The 18,508-nt window shown below is 38.2% G+C and overlaps 1 protein-coding gene across 6 annotated transcripts in view; it reads right to left on the bottom strand.

Annotated features, from left to right (window-relative positions):
- Nucleotides 1-18,508, bottom strand: part of pcnx1 (pecanex 1) — a 253,752-nt gene that overhangs the window by 39,144 nt on the left and 196,100 nt on the right. For all 6 annotated transcript variants that reach the window (XM_072265724.1, XM_072265689.1, XM_072265683.1 and 3 more), the window contains 6 exons: nucleotides 13,348-13,453; nucleotides 11,897-11,989; nucleotides 9,920-10,070; nucleotides 7,436-7,577; nucleotides 6,008-6,185; nucleotides 1,881-1,989 (listed from right to left, as the gene is read on the bottom strand). In XM_072265724.1, coding sequence (XP_072121825.1) covers nucleotides 1,881-1,989; nucleotides 6,008-6,185; nucleotides 7,436-7,577; nucleotides 9,920-10,070; nucleotides 11,897-11,989; nucleotides 13,348-13,453 — 779 coding nt within the window. The remainder of the gene's footprint in view (nucleotides 1-1,880; nucleotides 1,990-6,007; nucleotides 6,186-7,435; nucleotides 7,578-9,919; nucleotides 10,071-11,896; nucleotides 11,990-13,347; nucleotides 13,454-18,508) is intronic.

Here is an 18,508-nt window from a genome sequence, read left to right on the forward strand (position 1 = left end):
ATATCTGTTTTCAGGGTGAATGAGAAAGCATATTTTGCCCAATTATCAGGAGTGTTTTAGATTTGCGTCCCTGTCTTGTTGACAAGTGCATCGGGCATTTATTTCAATTGTTTTTGGCTCACTTCTGCTAAAACAGAAACAAAGAAATAATTAATGATCCTGACAACCAAAAAACAGGTTATATGCATGCTTAAGGGAAACACTTAAAATAACCCAAGTTCACATGCTGGCTGTATTATTTGTTTGGAATCAAATCTGTGGCAGATTTTTTTACAATCACATCAGGTATGTTATGCATTCCAGCAGCTGGATCGCTTCGCTGCACAAATCATTTGTTTCTGGAATTCAGTTTTCAGGCAATCTGAAAGTAAACTTAATTAGCTGACTTCAGTAAATAGTCTTGGTGTGTTTCAATCCACATATGTCAATTCATAGAAACATAGAAAATAGGTGGAGTAGGCCATTCGGCCCTTCGAGCCTGCACCGCCACTCAGTATGATCATGGCTGATCATTCAACTCAGAACCCTGTACCTGCCTTCTCTCCATACCCGCTGATCCCTTTAGACACCAGGGCCATATTTAACTCCCTCTTAAATATAGCCAATGAACTGGCCTCAACTGTTTCCTGTGGCAAAGAATTCCACAGATTCGTCACTCTCTGTGTGAAGAAGTTTTTCCTCATCTCGGTCCTAAAAGGCTTCCCCTTTATCCTTAAACTGTGACCCCTCGTTCTAGACTTCCCCAACATCGGGAACAATCTTCCTGCATCTAGCCTGTCCAATCCCTTTAGGATTTTATACGTTTCAATAAAATCCCCCCTCAATCTTCTGAATTCCAGCGAGTATAAGCCTAGTCGATCCAGTTTTTCATCATATGAAAGTCCTGCCATCCCAGGAATCAATCTGGTGAACCTTCTTCGTACTCCCTCTATGGCAAGGATGTCTTTCCTCAGATTAGGGAACCAAAACTACACACAATACTCCAGGTGTGGTCTCACCAAGGCCTTGTACAACTGCAGTAGTACCTCCCTGCTCCTGTACTCGAATCCTCTCGCTATAAATGCCAGCATACCATTCGCCTTTTTCACCGCCTGCTGTACCTGCATGCCCACTTTCAATGACTGGTGTATAATGACACCCAGGTCTCGTTGCACCTCCCCTTTTCCTAATCGGCCACCATTCAGATAATAATCTGTTTTCCTATTTTTGCCACCAAAGTGGATAACTTCACATTTATCCACATTAAATTGCATCTGCCATGAATTTGCCCACTCACCCAACCTATCCAAGTCACCCTGCATCCTCCTAGCATCCTCCTCACAGCTAACACTGCCACCCAGCTTCGTGTCATCCGCAAACTTGGAGATGCTGCATTTAATTCCCTCATCCAAGTCATTAATATATATTGTAAACAACTGGGGTCCCAGCACTGAGCCTTGCGGTACCCCACTAGTCACTGCCTGCCATTCTGAAAAGGTCCTGTTTATTCCCACTCTTCCCAAGTAACTTGTGTGAATGTCAGAACCAAATAAGGTGGAAGAAAAATAGAATACAGCAGACACTAGAATAGACAAATATGTTCTTTTTTGTTTGGCCTGGGAACTAATTTAATTTTCTTATCACATTTAAACAGACATTCACTATTAGGGAACTGATAGAAGTAAATTTCCTTAAGTGCTCTTAACATTTATTGGATATTCACTGTGACTTAGTAGCAATTCAAGCTCAACATCATTTGAGTTATATTACTACAGGAGTTTTAATGCCCATCTGAGAATTAGGCTGGCCCAAGTACAAAGCAAATCCACAGTTCACAAAAGGGTCTGTAACATCCTGATATCAAAAGCAGAAATTGTTTTCTAAGCACAAGTAAAGGATACGAGGCACAGCGAAAGGCTGAGCAAAAGCATGAAATGCTGATCCCCATGTGATTTGCCAAGGTGCAATATATGTGTAGACAAATCTCAATTTGTAGAAGAGTTCCCATAACTAAAACAAAATTGAAAATATTAAACATATTTCAGCCTTTGATTTCAAATCACTCACCATCAAAATACTGTGTATTTGTTTCATATATAAATTGAGTACAATGTGTAACCCTGTGTTCCATACTAGAATGGTATCCAGTACTGTGCTGACAACTAAGTGTTTGCTGGTCACAGTGTTCTGGTGACATCATTTAGTGCAAATCATTTAGAATTGTGAAAGAATACATTTTTAATATGTTCCAAAATGTACCAGAATCATTGAGATACTGTATATCAGCGGTCCCCAACCACCAGGCCGTGAGGAAACGATATGAGTCAGCTGCACCTTTCCTCATTCCCTGTCACGCACTGTTGAACTTGAACATAGGGTTGCCAACTGTCCCGTATTGGACGGGACATCCCGTATATTGGGCTAAATTGGTTTGTCCCATATGGGACCGCCCTTGTCCTGTATTTCCCCCGCTAAGGTAGAGCGTTCCTATGAAACCTTTCGTGCCAAAATGGCGTGAAGCAAAGAAGCAATTACCATTAATTTATATGGGAAAATTTTTTGAGCGTTCCCAGACCCAGAAAATTACCTACCAAATCATACCAAATAACACATAAAACCAAAAATAAATAATACTAATGTATAGTAAAAGCAGGAATTATATGATAAATACACAGCCTATATAAAGTAGAAATAATGTATGTACAGTATAGTTGGGAAGATGAAGGCAAAACCGATTTGTGGGGAAAAAATCGGCACGTACGTGCATGCGCACACAGGTGCCCGCGCAAGGCTTCATGGTAGTCTTTCCTGGGGTAAAGTGTCCCGGGATTTGACTGCTACTTTTGTCCCTTATTTGGGAGTTAGAAAGTTGGCAATCCTAACTGTAAAAGACATGTTGAGGTGAGCTTCACCCTACTTGAACACCACCCCCCCACCCGGGTCAGCCGGTCCGCAAGAATATTGTCAATATTAAACTGGTCCGCAGTGCAAAAAAGGTTGGGAACTCCTGCTGTATATTATCCCATATTATATCACACTACATCTATAAATGTTGAGAAAACTTCTGATTCATATAAACAGATGATTCTAAATAATCTAGAAGGTATTTAGTTCCTTATAACATAAGGAATTATCATAAAAGGCTGCAAATTCTATATAAAAATAATGCAGATCTTCTATGTATAGTAATATATATTTCAGTATTTTAAACAGGCAGTAATTTTCTCTATCACAGCTCCTTAGCTAATAGAAGAGGCTTATATGACTTTATGATGCAAAAAAACAGGATCAAGAGAAAAATTGTTAGGTCAAAGCCAACACCATTAACCCTACTAAAGTAGCAGAAACAAAATCTCTGAAATAAAAATGGAAAAAGTTGGAAATACTCATCAAATTAAGCCACATCTATTTCAGGTTTTATGATGAAGGGTCAAAGAGAAGGGTGGGAAGGAGATGAAGGAAACTGTTCAGCTGCAGTTGGAGTTATTTACTTCAGCTGAGGACAGTGCCCAGTTAATGCATATCTAAAACAACTTCTGATTCAAGTCTTGGACTTTTTACATCCACAGTAATGGTGTTTTGAGGCTTGCTTCATAAAAGACCTTTTTGTTGCATGTCTTACTACTGCTATGTACCAAATAGATAAAATTATTCCCTCCGTCCAAACTAAATTCACTGCTGTAACCTATTTCATTACCAATATCCTTTCAACAGTATTAATTATTTTCAATGAACATACCTGAAATTGCAGATCAATTATTATGTCAATCTAATTCCTTCAGTATTACTTTGTTGTTGAAAATTTTAAAGAAGTGAAATGAATATTTGGAAAACCATCTTAAAATCCTTGCTGTTCTGTCCTGTTCTATTCTTCCTAAATCCAATACTTTTACATTTAAGTTACCCACTCCAATTTACACTTATTTAATCCGTGAATCTGATTTGCATTATGTACTTAGCTGTCCTCTTCACTGAGATTGCTTATGCAAAAGCAATCTTTGCAGTTGCAAGAAATAGGTTATGAGCCCTTTACAATTACCTGGTTTTCTGCATTAATTACTCATAAAAAGTGATCTGATCTTCATCTGTCACAATAATAAACAAACACAATCTGCCTAAACTAATAACATCCAGACAATTGTACTTCTTCTCATCAATATTGAGTACACCATTTAAACAATGGCAGTCTCAGTTCAAAAAAGTATGTGAACCTCTGGGGTAATGCCTTCTACAGAAGTTATTTGGAGTCAGGTGTTGCAATTAATGAAAAGCGATTAAAGATGTGGGTTGTAGATGTGCCCTGCCCTATAAAAAAAGGCACACAAAGTCAGGTTACTCTTAGAGCCTGCCCTTCTCCAGAAAGATCTGTTTATGTGCATCATGCCTTGATCAAAACAACTTCAGAGGACCTTAGAAGAAGTATTGCAGAGGTACATGAAGCAGAAAAGGCTACAACATCATTTCTAAAGACCCGAGTGTTCATCAGTCCACAGTAAGATAAATTGTCTACAAATGGAGGAAATTCAGTACTGCTGCTTCTCTACCGAGGTGTGGGAGCCCGTTGGAGATGACGGAAGCTGTGGAGAATTATGTGTTGGATGCGGGGGCAGGCAGGGTTGTTGATGGTGGAGCATCTCTCCCATTTCATGTATCCCTTCCTCCACTATCAACGCTGACCTCAATCAGATCTCTTCCATTTCATGTACGCCTACTTTTACCCTATCCTCCTGCCACCTACCAGGGATAGGATTCCTCTTGTCCTCACCTACCACCCTACCAGCCTCCACATCCATCACACAATTCTCTGCAACTTCCACCACCTCCAACGGAATCCCACCACCAAGCACATCTTTCTCTCCCACCCCCCCACCGACTTTCTGCTTTCCACAGGGATCGCTCCCTTGTCCATTTGTCCCTCCCCACTGATCTCCCTCCTGGCACATCCTCCCTCACTACCATTCAAGGCCACAAACTCCTTCCAGGTGAGGTGACACTTCACCTGTGAGTCGACACTGCACCTGTGAGTCTGTTGGTATCATATACTGTGTCCGCTGCTCCCAGTGTGGCCTCCTGTATATTAGATTGAGAGACTGTTTCGCCAAGCACCTATGCTCCATCCGCCAAAAGAAGTGGGATCTCCCAGTAGCCACCAATTTCAATTCCACTTCCCATTCCCATTCTGATATGTCAATCCATGGCCTCCACTACTGTCGCGATAAGGCCACACTCAAGTTGGAGGAACAACACCTTATATTTCGTCTGGGTCGCCTCCAACCTGATGGCAAGAACATCGACTTTTCGAACTTCAAGTAGCAACCCCCGATCCCCTCCTTCACCATTTCCCATTCCTTTTTCCCCCCTCTCCTCTTTGCCTGCCCATTGCTTCCCTCTGGTGCTCCTCCCCTTTTCTTTGTTTCCTGGCCTTCTGTTCCCTCTTATCGGACTCCCCCTTCTCCAGCCCTGCATCTCTTTCACCAACTTCCCAGCTTTTTACTTCATCCCTGCCCCATCCGGTTTCGCCTATCAACTTGTGTTTCTCTCTCCCCTCCCCAACATTTTAAATCTACTCCTCAGCTTTTTTTCTTCAGTCCTGCCAAAGGGTCTCAGCCAGAAATGATGCTGCCTGGTCTGCTGAGTTCCTCCAGCATTTTGTGTGTGTCGCTTGGATTTCTAGCATCTGCAGATTTTCTCTTGCTTGTGATTAGTTTAGGCAGATTGTGCTTGTCTATTATTTTGACTTAGATGACAATCAGACCACATTTTATGAGTAATTAATGCAGAAAACCAGGTATCTGTAAATGATTCACAAACTTTTTCTTGTAACTGTAAATAGTTCAGATACACGAGACACAGCAGATCATTACAAGTATCTCTTTTATCCTATGATCTATGATACAAGGAATACCAAAATAACTGAACTGTGTACCACCACCACCTCTCTGAATGCTGTTTTGTTTCAAGTCAATGCTTGAAAATTACTATTTTGTGTTACACTGAGCAATTATATTTTGTTCTCTTAATAACATACCTTACTGAATAATATAGACATGAAGAAGAGGTCCAGTAGCAGAGTTTCTGAAAAATCTTTATAATCGAAGGTGAAGAATAGCACAGTGAAAACAACAGTCACATATTGGTAAGTAGGACTACTGTATGAAGATCGAAGCAATTTCATCCCTGCGATGGTGATCATTAAAGCACCAAACCTTGAGGATAGAACAGAATTGATTCTTGAGAGTACCATACTTAACACAATTGTGTAATCATAATGCTACGCAAAACAAAACATTAATGATTTCAAAATAAATGGAATACTTTGCGAATTCTAATCCAATACAGATTGTAATTTTTCTTTATATAACAATCAACAAATCAATATTTGAACATGTTTTGCACATCTATGAACTAAATCCAATTTTCCAGTCACTCTTTGCTGCCAATTTGAAATTATTTATATTAATCAGATCAAAGAATCTCATTCTAGAAGAAATACGAACATATTCCATTGCAGTTCCACACTGAAAGTGTTAAATTATTAAATGGCTGCAAATATTGGAAGTTGGAAATCTAGGCACAGTCAGATTTCACATCAAAGTTTACAGTATGAGCAAACCTATCACGTACTGCATTACACTAAAAAAATAGCCCATCAGTAACATCAGGGAAGTAACTTATAATACACCAGAAACATTACAAAAATACTATGACTGCAGAATTATAGCTATTTGCTGGTCGCAGGAAAGCAGCATACTTCATCAAGGACCTCCACCAACCAGACCATGCTCTCTTCTCACTGCTCCCATCAGCAAGGTGGTAGGGGAGCCTCAGGACTACACCACCTGGTTCAGGAACAGGTATTACTCCTCAACCATCAGGGTCTTGAACCACAGGGGATAACTTCACTTGCCCCATCGCTGAACTGTACCCACTATCTATGGACTCACTTGCAAGGAACTTTCATCTCATGTTTTTGATATTTATTGTTTATTTATTATTATAATGATTTATTTTCTTTCTTTTTGCATTTTTACAGTTTGTTGCCTTCTGCACATCGGTTGTTTGTCCGTCTTACTAGGTGCAGTCTTTCATTGATTCTATTTACTGTGAATGCCCACAAGAAAATGTTTCTCAGGGTTGTATATGGTGACATATATGTACTTTGATAATAAATTTACTTTGAACTTTTGACCAAATAGCTATTTAATATCATTGAATAACCATGGGGTAATCAAGACAAACAGAGCGAAAACATCCCCCAATTGATAGAAGGAGATGTTACCAAAACATAATCAGCACAAATTTTCTGGCAGGAACCCTAACAGTCATTTCCATGAAGTTCCTGACTAAGGAGCTTTAAATAGAGTGAACTACTGGCTTTGCCAGAAGTAATATACAACACAAAACTGTAAAGTAATAAAATCAGTGATGTAGAGAATGATAAAGAGAAACACCTTACTCTGCATCCAGTTTCTTTGGACTAGCTATTGTCTTTGCACTGCTGCTCAGCTCATTAAGGACAATCAATGGGTAAATGACATTCTTTTCCACAAAAAGCAGCCATACATACATCTTTTCAAACCACATAACATGAGCAGCATCTGCAAGAAGAAAACAGTTAAGTGGCCTTCTGAAGAATGTGCAGCTAAACAAAAAAATCACTTGAGCATAGACAAGACCAAAGCAGTCACTCTGTAGATGCTTTATAATATATCTAAAGCACACATAACATTAATAATCAGGAGTGTTTCTACTGGCAATGATTGGACTATCACTGAACATTACGACCACAACGTTTTACCAATATGCAGCATACGTTTTTGAGTTCATGACAGAAATGCAGCATACAGTGCCTATAAAAAGTATTCACCTTCCTTGTTAGTTTTCATGTTTTATTGCTTTACAACATTGAATCACAGTGGATTTACTTTGGCTTTTTTGACACTGATCAACAGAAAAGACTCTTTTGTGTCAGAGGTAAAACAAATTTCTACAAATTAGTCTAAATTTATTACAGTTATTAAACCCCAAATAATTGATTGCATAATTACTTGCTCCCTTCAAATCAGTATTTAGTAGATACACCTTTGGCAGCAATTACATCCATGAGTCTGTGTGAATAGATCTCTATCAGATTTGCACATCTGGACACTGCAACTTTTCTCCATTCTTCGTTATAAAACTGCTCAAGCTCTGTCAGATTACTTAGGGATCATTTCAGGTCCAACCACAAATTCTCAATTGGATTGAGGTCTGGACTTTGAATTGGCCACTCCAGGACATTAACTTTATTGTTTTAAGCCATTCTTATGTAGCTTTGGCTTTATGCTTGGTGTCATTGTCTTGCTGGAAAACAAATCTTCTCCCAAGTTGCAGTTCTCATGCAGATTGCAGCAAGCTTTCCTCCAGGATTTCCCTGTATTTTGCTGCATTCATTGTACCCTCTACCTTCACAAGCCTTCCAGGGCCTGCTGCAGTAAAGCATCCCCAAAGCATGATACAGCCACCACAATGCTCCACGGTAGGGATGGTGTGGTTTTTGATTAGGTGTGGTGTTGGGCCTATGCCAAACATACCGTTTAGTCCGATGGCCAAGAAGCTGAATTTTGGTTTCATCAGATCATAGGACCTTCTTCCAACTGACTTCAGAGTCTCCCACATGCCTTCTGGCAAACTCTAGCCAAGACTTCATGTGAGTTTTTTTTTCCCCAACAGTGACTTTCTTTTTGCCACTCTCCCATAAGGTTGTGACTGGTGAAGCACCCGGGCAACAGTTGTTGCATGTGCAGGCTCTCCCATCTCACCCACTGAAGCTTGCATCTCCTCCATAAGGCCTTTTGGTGGACTCCCTCACTAATCCCCTTCTTGCATGGTCACTCAGTTTTTGAGGACTGTCTGCTCTAGGTAGACTTACAGCTGTGCCATATTCATTTCTTGATAATTGATTTAACTGTACTCCAAGGGTACAGCTGACTTGGGAATTTTCTTGTATCCATCTCCTACTTGTGCTTTTCAATAACCTTTTTGCGAAATACTTGGAGTGTTCTTTTGTCTTCATGTTGTAGTTTTTGCCAGGATACTGACTCACTAGCAGTTGGATCTTCTAGATACAGGTGTATTTTTACTACAATCAATTGAAATACCTTGACTGCACACCAATTGATCCCAATTTAACTAAATGTGACTTCTAAAACCAATTGGCTACACCAGTGATGATTTGTTGTGTCATATTAAAAGGGGTGAATACTCAAGCAATCAATTATTTTGTGTTTTATAGTTATACTTAATTTAGATCATTTTGTAGAGATCGGTTTTCACTTTGACATGAAAGAGTCTTCTTCTGTTAGTGTCAAAAAAAAAGTCAACTTAAATCCACTGTGATTCAATGTTGTAAAACAATAAAACATGAAAACTTCTGGGGGGGGGGTGAATATTTTTTATAGGCACTGTGGATACAAGCCCTTAGGCCCAATGAGTCCACGCCGACTAAAGTGCCCACTCAACTAGTCCCAAATTCCTGCATTTGAACCATAATTGTCCAAGCCATGTCTCTCCATGTATCTATCCAAATGCTTTTTAAATAATACTTAATTACTTGATAATTAATATATAATGATTAATGGATTTTTAATACATTGAATATTCTGAAACAAGATGAAGACAGGACAAGTAGTTAGAAATGTTTTCTTAATATTACTTTTGCAGTGGATTTTGTATGCTGCTTCACACAATATATAATGTTGCCACTTTAGTCTCTTAAAGAACACTATTATTTCAAACTTCACCTCCCTAAAAATGGTACTAGTCACAACACTAGGTTTCACTACCTTAGTAAATGCTGTATTGACTTTACTCCCAGGTAAGGTTCATCCCACCTTTTTTTTAAAAACAGTCACAATTCATTGTTGCTTTTTCTTTTCATAGCTTTTATAGGAATACCTACTTCTCACTTCAAACTGATAGTACTCCTTTGTTTTCAGCAATGGATGAGAGAAACAATGCCAAGGGAGCTGCTTCCTGAGCTGGGGTAGTAGGTAATGGGTTAGAAGTCCCACTGTACCTACCAGGGTATATAGCACATAGCTAAGGACAGGCTGGAAGACAAGAAAAATATGCAATGAATAAACTTTCTGCAACATAGTCAAGCTTGATAGTTCATTATATGAAACATTAAGGTAGGTTAACAACCTAATATTAGTGTAAGTTTAATGGTATTACTAGTAGGTTTATTCGATACAGCCATTGCATTTTTGGTACACAGAACCAAAAGGGGTTCGTATTTTGCAGGAACAAACACTAGAACTTGTAGAGAACCTTGGCAGGTCAGATAACACTCGCAAGAAAAACAGAGCTAACATTTCAGGTCATTGACCCTCATCAGAACCAGAAGAAACAAATATTCTGTTATGGTGAGAAGAGAAAAGAAAACAAAACAAAGGGCAGAGTTGAAACAGGGTGGAACATGATTTAATTTAATTTTTTTCCAGACCTAATGAAAGAACATTGATTTTAAAACAAATTTTCTTTCTCTACAGACCTTGCTTGAGTTTCCATCACTTAGTTTTTTTCCCTGACAAGTTTATAGGTTTTCATAAAATATAGGAATTCATAGGAATTTATAGGAATTCATAAAAATGTTTAATAAATTAAACATTCATAACAAATATTTTTAGTATTAGTTAATATTCAATTGGCATTCTCCTGCTATCTTAATTTAATAGAGACACACAAAAATTAAGAACAATTTATAACTTGAACCAATAATACTCCACAGATTAAATTGTCCAATCTCTGGGTCTGTACTTGCTGGAATTTAGAAGGATGAGGGGGGATCTCATTGAAGCCTTTCGAATGTTGAAAGGCCTAGCCATGGTAAATGTAGAAAGGATGTTTCCCATGGTGGGGGAGTCTAGGACAAGACGACACAGCCTCAGGATAGAGGAGCATCTATTTAAAACAGAGCTGCAGCATATTTTTTTTTGCCAGAGGGTGGTGAACTTGTGGAGTTTATTACTACAGGTAGCTGTGAAGGCCAGATCATTGGGTGTGTATTTAAGGCAGAGCTTGATAGGTTCTTGATTGGATGTAGCATGAAACGTTACTGGGAGAAGATCGGGGAGTGGGGCTGGGGAAGTGAAAAAAAAAGGATCAACCATGACTGAGTGGCGGAGCAGACTCAATAGGCCAAATGGCCTAATTCGGCTCCAATGTCTTATGGTCTTATTAACAAAGACAGTGGACAGAATGCAGATAATTGGCAACAAATGTGAACATCGTCAAATCTTAGAAGAAAAGCATGCTGAACAAAATACCATTTATGTGAAGCATTTGGCAAAGCAGTATTAATTACCCAGCAAATTCTGAAAATTTAGAGTTTGTGACACATCCATAGACCCTGACTTGTTTGTTAACAATGTGCACTTGGTTAAGAATACAACTGCTATATTGTTATTTCAAAACTTAAATAATTTTTATTAAATTTGTTTCATACCCAAATATGAAGTACTCTGCAATTCCATTGTACTTTATAGATTACTGCAATATTGTTTTTTTTTAAATATACATTCTAGTGTATTTTCCTAAATATTAAATTTTGAGGTAAACTCTGCATCTGCTGAGTAACTAAATGCTTTTGTATTATATAGCAAATTCTCTGATTTCAGTTTTAATCCTGACCTTCAATCCATCAGATCTCAATTTTTTTTCCTCAAGTGACTAATTAGAGCACAACAGGAATAAATTAATGCCTCATAAGCATAGAATTCTCATGAGCAGAATAGAGACCATTCCACAGAACATTAATCATGCTTATTTTTCTCCTGATTCTTTGCTAATAGGATTCTAGCAATCCTAGTCATTTGTATTGACCACTGGCCACACTGGATTCTGGTTCTGCAAATAGAAAAGTGAAATATTTTACCTGTAGGGCAATGAAGACAGTGCTGACGTGGATTGCAAAATATAACACGGCAATGACTGCACAAACTATTAGATCTGACTGTAAACGTTCATTCTAAAGGAAACAAAAATAAATGTAGGTTTATTGGATTAACACCTGACAGGGCAAGTTGTCTTATGAGAAAAGGTTGGACACGCTAGGCTTCTAACCACTGGAGTCTAGGAAGGCGAGAGGACACTTTAAAAACATAAAGCATCTTGAGAGATGTTGATAGGATGGATGCGGAAAGGTTACTTTCCCTAGTTTGAGAATCCAAAATTAGGGATCAATATTTAAAACACACGAGGTGATTTGTTTTTTTCTTTCTGAATATTATACATCTTTGGAAAAGATGATTGAAGCACAGTCTGAATATTATTAAGACAGTGGCAGATACTTGATAAACAATGACCTGAATGTTTACCATGATTCACGGAAATGCAGAGACAAGGTTATTAAATAGCAGAGTGAGTTCTGGAGGCCAAAGGGCCTACTTGTACCTCATACGCAAGTACATACGGTATATTCCCTATTCTGCTATTATCAAGCTACACTTGTTCATTGACTTGTGTAGGACAGTAGCACCAGGTGATCATAAAATTAAAATGCCACTCTGAGGACTACCTCTTTTCCAAATAACTAATTCAGTATGATTTAAACCAAGTGAAGTGATCCCATGACCCAGCAGCAAAATTCTCAATTCCACTGCATAGTTTCTTGCTTTGTGGCTGCCCATAAGCAGACAAGTTTTAAGGTGTTTAATTTATACACTTTGGATAATAAATATTCTTTTAATCTTGAATAAATAGTGGTGGACAAATAAGAACTTACAGGGAAAAGATGCCCATAAAAACGTAGGGTGGTAGCCTGATGTAACATGAAGATCCCCACCTCTCTATTTGAAAATGGAGATGTTGTTGCTATAGGCATAATAACTAGTGGAAAACTATACTTGTCAAACCGTATTCTACTAAAAGTCAGTCACTTCAACTGGACACCTTCTGGGTCAGGGCTTGTGACAGGAACAAGCTACAAAGGCCAGTAATGACACAGATGAAATTCAGGTTGCCCCCCCCCCCCCACCCCCCGTGGAAGCAGACTAAAAAACTAGCAATTACGAAAGTGTGATATCATCTTAAGGTCTCCAAGCTCAAACTTCATTGTTACAAATTGTTAAACAGAATTAAATCACTGAATATTTTGAGGCCACTCATGAGCAGAATATCATGGAACTAGGCAGACTGTTGAATTAAAACAAATAGTGTACTATACTGATGCCCTTCAGAAGGGAACACAATACCAGAAACTAGATGGGCCTTCGTGGAGGGATATCAAATAGAATCTTTACATCTCACAAAGAAAGACAAATATTTGAAAATCATTTACAAAGTGGCACATGCACATAATAAAGGAAAATAAAAATCATTACTTACAACGGACTGCTTCAGCTTTTCTGGTAGGGGATCTTTTACATCTGCCAGAGGGTCTTCAGGATTCTTTTCATCAGTATTTGGAAAAATATTTGACCTCACTAAAGATCTACAATTTCAAAACAAACATAACGGTAAAAGAGTATTTCCTGACATCACAGTATAGGTTATTTCTCATGTCACAGTATATCTTTGATATTAATTCCATCTGTGGGGTCATCCATCACTCATTTCTCAAAGCCTCTACTGCAATTTCTCCCCTCTGTGCTTTTCCTTCAGTCTAAAATTGCAAATGGTTTCATTGCAAGAGTTTGGATGGCAAAGTCTGCTCTACAAATTAACGATATGTTGTAACCACACCTCAGCTGGGACTTCCAGATAGAATAGTATAGTATCCATAAGCTCTTAGACAATCAGAACTGAGGAGTAGAAAACTTATATAGCTATCTATCAGTTTTAGCTGTCTTGATTTCAGATAATTGGGGGGGGTGATATGGGAGGCAGGGTTTCAGGGTCAGCACAACATTGTGGGTTGAAGGGCCTGTACTGTGCTGTACTATTCTGTTCTAATAATTGGCCACTTTTCATCTGGAAGTCAGGAGAAAATGAGGGCATGACTTTCTCACGGAAACAAATGAAGGAAGAAAGGTGGAGAACAAAAGACACAAATTAACAAGAAATTAGATCTAAAAAACATTTCTCACAATCTCAGTATGTCCCAAAATGATTCACAGCTAATTTAGTGCTTGTGTAGTCATTGTTGCAATGTAATGTAGGAAACATTGTGAATTGAGCAATACAAAATTCCACAAGCTGTATAAACATCCAGATAATCTGTTTCAGTGTTTTCAGAGCAAAGATAATTGTTTGCCTGAACGATGAAAGGGCTTCCTTGTGGGAACATTTACTATTCCAAGCTAGCAGATGAGACCACAATTCAATGTTACATCTCAGACGTACCAATTCCCATCACACAGCATTCTTCTGTTCTGCACTGAAATGTTACCTTTACATAAATTATTTGTTGTCCACACTATGATTGTATAAACTAAGCATTTTAAATGTAAACAGTCATTCACGATGTGTGCTTCTTTTTCTTTTGTACTTGCATTTATTTTATTATAAATAACGTTTGTGTTTGAAAGAAAAAGGTTAGTCATTCACAGAGCAGTTATGGATGAAAATCACTAGCGTCAAGAACTCTTATTTTTTTTTGTTTCTCAGAGTATTGAAATAGATTATAATACAGATAAAGGCCAAGATATGCAAGTGATTTTTTTTCCCCAAACCGTCAATTAACAGTTTAAAATAACGCACACAATGCAAGCATTTTACTGCTTTAAACCGTTTAGCCTTTACATCCAAACACCCAATTCTGAAGATTACATAATTTCTATTTCATTTGTTCCATTGAGACAACTGTATCATCGATGCACTTTTTAAATGGAAGTAAAGAAAAATTCCATTATCTGGCAAGTGAAAGACTTTGATGGTGTAAGCAAAATTTCCATAGTATTGTTTATTACCCACTTTACCCCCAAACCTTGTTAATTCTCTTTATTTAACATATTAGAGTACCATTACATATTTTTCTAGGAAACCTGTTACGTTTAAAGGGAACTAAGAAGACGGTAAGTTAGAAGTGAGTTCACAGATATTGTGCCATGAACCAGGTGCGGAGCCATTGAGATTTCTGAACAGTTGGATCATGGATTATCAGAGTTTCAATGTATACAATTCTGGAAAAAAAAAGGTGTTTCTCTGGTCAATAAACAATCCAGCTTTGAAATGAGTAAAAGATTAGTAAAGTTAATAACTTTGAAGACCAGGGAGGTTGCTGTAAATCTGCATAGATCCGCAGACCACTTCACCAACATTGATTGGTACTGATGAAGGATCATGGCCCTAAACATTTACCCTCAATAGATGCTGCCTGCCTTGCTAAGTTCCTCCAATATTTTGTGTGGTGCTCAAGACTTCCAGCATCTGCAAACTCTTGTATTTATCACCAATATTTGAATCTGCTGTTTCCTCCAAAGCAATGGAACCCCAAAAAACTCCCTTGTCATACTCCTACAGTACACCACAGAAACAGGCCCTTTGGCCCAAATGATCTGTGTCGAACAAAATGCCCATCTAAGCTAGCCCCATTTGTCTGCATTTGGCTCACATTGCTCTATAACCTTTCCTATTCAAGTTCTTGTAGAAGTGTCATTTAAAAGTTGTTAACGTATGTACAAACGTAGTTTAAGTGCATCCTCTGACAGCTCAATTAAATACATTTATGACCCTCTGTAGCAAAGTTGCACTTTTATGAGCTTTACTTATTTCACTTTCCATAGGTTGTCTGGCTTGCTATTCCCAGCATTTTTTATTAAATTATTCATGTTGTTATTAATATAATTCTTTATACTAGGAAATATTCTAACAATTGAGCCAGGAAACATTCTAGTAATAGTTCTCCATCTCCATTCTAATTCTAATAACGTGCTTCCTGGATTAAAGGGCATATGCTATGAGGAGAGGTTGAGCAAACTTTTTCTCTGGAGCCATGGGGGCTTGAAGGGAGAGCTGATTTTAGTTTATAAGTTTATGAAAGGCACAGAGTCCAGTTGAAATGTCTAACACTAGAGAGCACGCATTTAAGGTGAGAGGGGGGAAGTTCAAAAGAAATGCAATGTCAAGGTTAGTAATGAAAGCAAACACTATGGAGGGATTTAAGAGGCTCTTATATAGTTGAATGTGCAGAGAATGGAAAGATACGGAAATTGTGTAGGTAGAAAGGATTAGTTTAGTTAGGTGCTTAATTACTACTTTAATTCGTTTGGCAAAACATCGTGGGCTAAAGGGCATGTCCCTGTACTGCACTACGTTCCAATTCTGTGCTGTTCTCCTAACCAAGTCAGGTACCTTTCCCAACATTCGGCATTCAAAACTAAGTGCTAGTCTCAATACAATCCAACAGAGGCTCTGAGCGCCGAACCTCTGCACAACATCCTCACTTTTAACTTTCTCATTTGCCGTATCGTGAACTCTTAAGCAGACCAAGTGAAGTAAGGAAAATGATGTCCTTTTGCAATGTCCTAGCGCTAAAAATTAATAACTTACCTACTAATATTTGCAATTTGGATAAAAATAAAGACCAAGACCAAGTGCTTATTCCCTGGGAAAACATTGTTACATCTTGCCAATCAGAGATAAAACTCATTAACTCTCCTTTCTAGCCTCTCAAATAGCAATTCACTCATGTCAGAAAATCATCTTGAATTACATGCCATTTTAGTTTTGCTATTAATCCCATGCATAGAATCCTTATCTAATCCTTATAGGAAACTTGCACTGATATCCCTGTAATTCAGCATGCTAGAAGTATCTTAAAACTTGAATGAACAAACTTTATTTTGCCTACAAAGCAATTTAGAAGGTGAAATAATTTTCTTGCTCTCCATTAATTTCTAAGAAACTATGATCATAAGAAAGTGATGTTTCAGGAAATTTCATTGAGCAAAGCAATAATTTTGGGGTGAAATCTAACTATATATAACGTATAAAGTACTTAAAAAGCAATGGATCATAGCAGCCATGATTGGCATTACTCAGATCTATTTAGAATTAAAATTATTTTATTCTTTCTTGGACTTATCTTTACAGAATTGTGAAACTGGACAAATGGTTTTATTGCATAATTTTACCACACGTGCATCACTACATAAAACATACACAGTTGCAGTACCTTCCCACTCCTGTTGGTGGCCCAATTACAGTGCAGCACCTTGAGAAATATTAATACTATTCATATTCCTGCAAAGTCCACATTCTAAGTCTGTGTTGTTCAGCAAAGGATGCTTAAAAACAAACTACGTACTCAATGTAGTACTTTGCCCTTTTCCAGCTAAGATTAAAAATTTGTTTAATATTTATTTAAAGATACAGTGATAGTTAAAGGATTAGTCTTATGCCCAATGTTTTATGCCAGCTGAACACCCAATGTGGTACTGTCAGGTGGACTTCATTTTGATTTATCTAATAGAGGAGTTCTGATTATGCATGCAAAAAAGCAACATAGATGCATGTTTGGAGGGAGGGAGAATAAAGCAGATGAAGTGCAGTAAAAACAGTGATAAGCCACTTTATGAAATGCATTGCATTTAACGTTCATAGCTATGTAAAGCAAGTTATTGCAGGTTTAAGATTGTATATCTCTGGCACAAAACCAAATTGCATATAATTTAATTAAATATTATCATAGTTCCTCAAAGCAATTTTAAAAACCTCATTTAAGATCAATTTCTCTGTCTATATTTTACTTTTAATTTCACCAGAAAACTATCTACCTCAACTATGTTCATCGATTTATTTCCCACTGGGGTCTTCATGATCTTCATAAGCAAAACTGCATACCATTGGGATTGTGCTCTCATTTCCTATGTCCAGAACCTTTATGTAGGAAGCATATAAAGTTGGCTGAAAAGACTCTATGGAATACTACTGACAATTAAGTCAAAATGAAATTTCACTACTCTTTCAGGGTACAGTAACTACAACTGAGATCTGAAAATATTAATATGCTGAAACACCTTCTTATAGAGCTTGGTGGATATCTGAGTTCTCCACGTCAGAGGGTTGCAAAAGCCACACCATTGGAGATATTTGAAACAAATCAAAGAATTTGGGGCCATGGAAGGCTTGAAACCTGGGCTGGACTAACTGATCACATCAAAAGACCCAAAAGGCTTGAAGGGCCGGGTCGCCTGTTTCTGATTCTACTTTCTTATGTTCAGATTTCAGTGATGTAGAACTTACCTTCAGCATTTAACTCTCTCAAGCAGTTTACAGAATACCTAATTATCTGTGGTACAATTATCTGCCTCCTTCTACTACCCATTGCGCTTTCCCCTATTTCTTCTTCACCTTTCCTGCCTATCCCCTCCCTGCTTCCCTTCCCCCACCCCTTGATCGTTCACCTGGCACCTACCAGCCTTCTCCTTCCCACCCTCCCCCACCTTCTTTATAGGGCCCCTGCCCCCTCCCTCTTCAGTCCTGATGAAGGGTCTCAGCTCGAAACGTTGACTGTTCAATTCCACGGATGCTGCCCGACCTGCTGAGTTCCTCCAGTGTGTTGTGCGTGTTACCTAATTATCTGTGCTTTTAATCTTCAATTACC

This window comes from Mobula birostris, chromosome 1, assembly GCF_030028105.1.
Source record: "Mobula birostris isolate sMobBir1 chromosome 1, sMobBir1.hap1, whole genome shotgun sequence".
Lineage (NCBI taxonomy): Eukaryota > Metazoa > Chordata > Chondrichthyes > Myliobatiformes > Myliobatidae > Mobula > Mobula birostris.